The sequence below is a fragment of the Oryzias latipes genome, chromosome 17, assembly GCF_053564925.1.
Source record: "Oryzias latipes strain Hd-rR chromosome 17, Olatipes_Hd-rR_3.1".
NCBI lineage: Eukaryota > Metazoa > Chordata > Actinopteri > Beloniformes > Adrianichthyidae > Oryzias > Oryzias latipes.
Genome location: NC_136253.1, coordinates 12,695,841 through 12,699,366, shown reverse-complemented (window position 1 = coordinate 12,699,366; position 3,526 = coordinate 12,695,841). Strand labels below are relative to the sequence as shown.

The following is a 3,526-nucleotide window of genomic DNA, read 5'->3' as shown; positions in this document are numbered from 1 at the left end:
CAGAAAGTCTTTAATCCATGTGCACAGAAGGGGGAAGAAAGGCCCAGGTGTAGCAGTTTCTCTGTCAGGATGTCTGAGATGATGTTGTTGAAGGCTGAGCTCAAATCCAAAAAGAGCAGCCTTACATAGTTCCCTGGGTTGTCTAATTGGCTCAAGGTAGAGTGTAGTGTGGTGGACATGGCGTCAGCTGTAAAGCGGTTTGGTTTATATGCAAACTGGAGCGGGTTTAGAGTGGGTGGAAGGCTAGCTTTGATATATTTTGATACAAGACTTTCAAAACACTTCATGACTACAGGCGTGAGGGCAACTGGCCTGTAGTCATTGAGACTATCCACTAATGGCTTTTTGGGAACCGGAATTAAGGTGGACGTTTTGAGGTTTTGGTGCTGCACTGTACCAAAGACTGGTTGAATATTTTGGTGATACCATGCTGCTACCATGTCTCTTCACCAACGACATCAATGAGCTTCAGTAAGAAGCATTTTCTAAATGTTCCAGAGTCTCTGTCCTGGACTTTTAGGAACTGATCCTTCCAGAATGTGAATGTGGATTTGAGCTTCTTCATGGTCTACATCTGCAGTTTTCATTGAATCAGCTTCTCTAGTTTCAGAAACACAAACTGCTCTGGTTCAGAGAAATGTTCTGTTCAGACAGAATGGGATTGAAACCCAAAGTGTGGTTTTCTCAGAGGAGCAGAGATCTTTCTGCTTCTGTTTGACTGCATGAAAGCAGCAGAGACCAGAAGTGAGACAGAAACTCTGAGAGTGGAAGTGAGCTCTGAATGCTGAATGTGTCTGTGTTTGGACTCCCAGCAGAACTGTGCTGCTCTCTCATGTTCCTGTGGTTTCAGGAGGAGCAGAAGAAAACAGACTGATGGACTTCAGGATGACTGAACACGTGCACAACTCTACATTTCCTCTTTCATGCTGTCACTTTCTGCATGAATCTTTCATCTAATAACTGCAGGAATATTTGTCATTTTCTTCTCTCATTTCACACAGCAGTTCACCAAGTTCCTCCACTGCAGACAGAGACAGTCATGTTGATCTGAACATTAGAGAAACTCATCATGGAGCTGAAATATGATCCTGATTCACTCAGATGACACTTTAACAGCACACAGGTTTTTGGAGCACACTTTCTCACTGTGTGGGAGCTATGACTACTACATCTTTGGATCTGGAACTCGACTGTTTGTAACGGGTAAGAAGAACCATTTCTGCTCCTTCAGCTGTTTGATTTAGAGTTTGATGGTCTCACTGATTATGGAACATCTGCTGGTTTCTGAGAACAAGATCAGATCTGAGCTTCAACTGAATTAAACTGAAGTTTGGAAATGAAACGGAAGATAATCATCATTTTGAAGTAAATAATGATTCACAAAAAGTTGTAAAATTGATCCTGACTTTAAACTTCTTGAAATTAAATCAAAATGATAATTTGAGCCATCAATCTAATATAAAAAGGTAATTTATTTATTTAGTATTGGATCAAGTATTTTTCATTATTCACTTATAAGTGTTAATGTAGTAAATATCATAAAAAGCAAAACTGATTTTTAGAAGAAATATTAATCATAAGATGTTGTTTTTTTTCTTAGTTAAAATAATTAGAATTTAACAAGTCTAAAAATTAAGAAAGTCATTTTAAGGTTAAAGGGTTTATTTGACTAACTTGACATGTTTTTCATCAAAGTTTTGATTCTTGAATATTTTCAAATATCAAGATATCTTTTCTTAAAATTAAGAAAAGATATCGCTTTTTAGACATACAAATGATCATTTTTAATAAATTGAGTAATATTCTGGATTATAAAATAAATATGTTTTAAATGCTGAAAAATATAAGAATGTTATGATAGAATGACAAGAAAAGTCTTTTGATAATTCAAAAAAGGGTTATTTATATTCAGCATATTTAATATTTTTAATCACATATTTTAATCACATAATCTTTAATTTCCAAATTTCTAATCCAAAGATCTTTTTCTTCCAAATGAGTTAGTGTGAGTGTAGAAATGATTTGCAGCCGTCGTGTCTCCTGATGACGGTTTGATGTGAAGCTGAATCCAGTGAGTGAAGTGAACTTTGTGCTGCATTGATGAGGAGTTTAGTGATCAGAGTTCATGGAGTTTCCAGGATCAGACTGAATGCACTTCTGGAAGCTGCTGTTGACTGTGTGAGTGTGTGTCTGTGCTGCTTGTTGCTGCTGTCAAACTTCAGATGAGTCCGTAGTGAAGCCCGTGGTGAGCGTGTACCCAGCAGCATCCAGAGTCCATGTGGAGGGGAGCAGCTCCCTGCTGTGTCTGGCCTCAGCCATGTTTCCTCCTGTGGTCCAGTTCTCCTGGAAAAGACAGAAGAACAATGAACAACTGGAGAACCTGACCTCTGAAGAGCCGCTGGATCTCAGAGAGTTGGGACGCAGCGCCTCCATCCTGCTGCTCCATCAGCAAGAGGACAGCTCCTATAAATACATCTGCTCCGTCAAACATGAGGGGGGCACAGTGGAGGCCCAAACACAACAAGGTAATGAAGGCTTGGTGACTGTGTTCAACAGAGATTCAGCTTCATGCTGACTCTTTCTGACTCTTTCTCTGTTTCAGAGTTTCCTGCTGCAGGTTCCTCTGTTCCTCCTCTGGACCTGGTGGAGCTGTCCTTCCAGTCTGAGTGCAGGGTGAAGCTGCTCTGCCTGCTGTACTCAGTGCTGATAGTGAAGAGTCTGGTGTACTGCTGTGGACTCTCTCTGCTGATGATCCTCAGAAACAAGGGAGCATCCACCAACTCCAGACATGCTGAATGACTGTTTTCTGCTCGTCTTTTCTCTCCATCAAATCTCCTCCTTTCATCTCATTCATCACTTTGATCACAGTTCTCAAATGTTCTTCATGACTTGCTGTAGATCCTTCATCAAACTGTGTCAGCTGTGTTGTAGAGATGGAACTTTGCAGTTTTCTGCTTTTTCATTTACATTTTCTGTTTATACACATTGATCCATGTTCTTACATTTTATTTGCAACAAAATTCTCAATAAACCTAAAGACAATTTCCTTGTTTTAAGACATTTAACTGTAAGTTTGTGATTCTTTCAAGAACATCAACAAATCAAAAGTTTCCATGCAGCAGAATAAAGACAGAGAGCAGAGAGGAGGGAGGTTGATGAGTGAACAGCAGCAGATATGAATCTGCTCTCAGTGGTTTGGATTACAGGAAATGCTGCTAACAGACAATCAAACTGCCTGCAGATGTGTGTGTTTGTGCTCTGCAGCCTTCACACCCTAAACTCTGGCTACACAATTGAAAACAAATAAAAAATTATATTGTTCAAATTGGGACAAATGTCTTTATGATTTTATTTTTAGACATTGATACCATAAGAGTATTATTAACTATTATAATGATAAATCCACAAATATGTGTCTTCAAATGTTAGTACTTCGTAAAGTTTTTAAATTCAGAGTTTAATATGGAACATCACCATTAATGTCTATAAACTTGAATAGGGGAGTAGAATGAGGGTAATATGGGGA

The 3,526-nt window shown here is 38.9% G+C and overlaps 1 protein-coding gene across 1 annotated transcript; it reads left to right on the top strand.

The window, feature by feature from the left end:
* Positions 1-972: 972 nt before the first annotated feature.
* Positions 973-2,944, top strand: LOC101173763 (immunoglobulin lambda-1 light chain). Its single transcript, XM_023965695.2, has 3 exons — positions 973-1,203; positions 2,223-2,525; positions 2,603-2,944. Exons 1-3 carry the CDS (start codon positions 1,083-1,085, stop codon positions 2,797-2,799), a joined length of 621 nt encoding a protein of 206 aa, XP_023821463.1. The 5' UTR covers positions 973-1,082; the 3' UTR covers positions 2,800-2,944.
* The last annotated feature ends 582 nt before the right edge of the window (positions 2,945-3,526 follow it).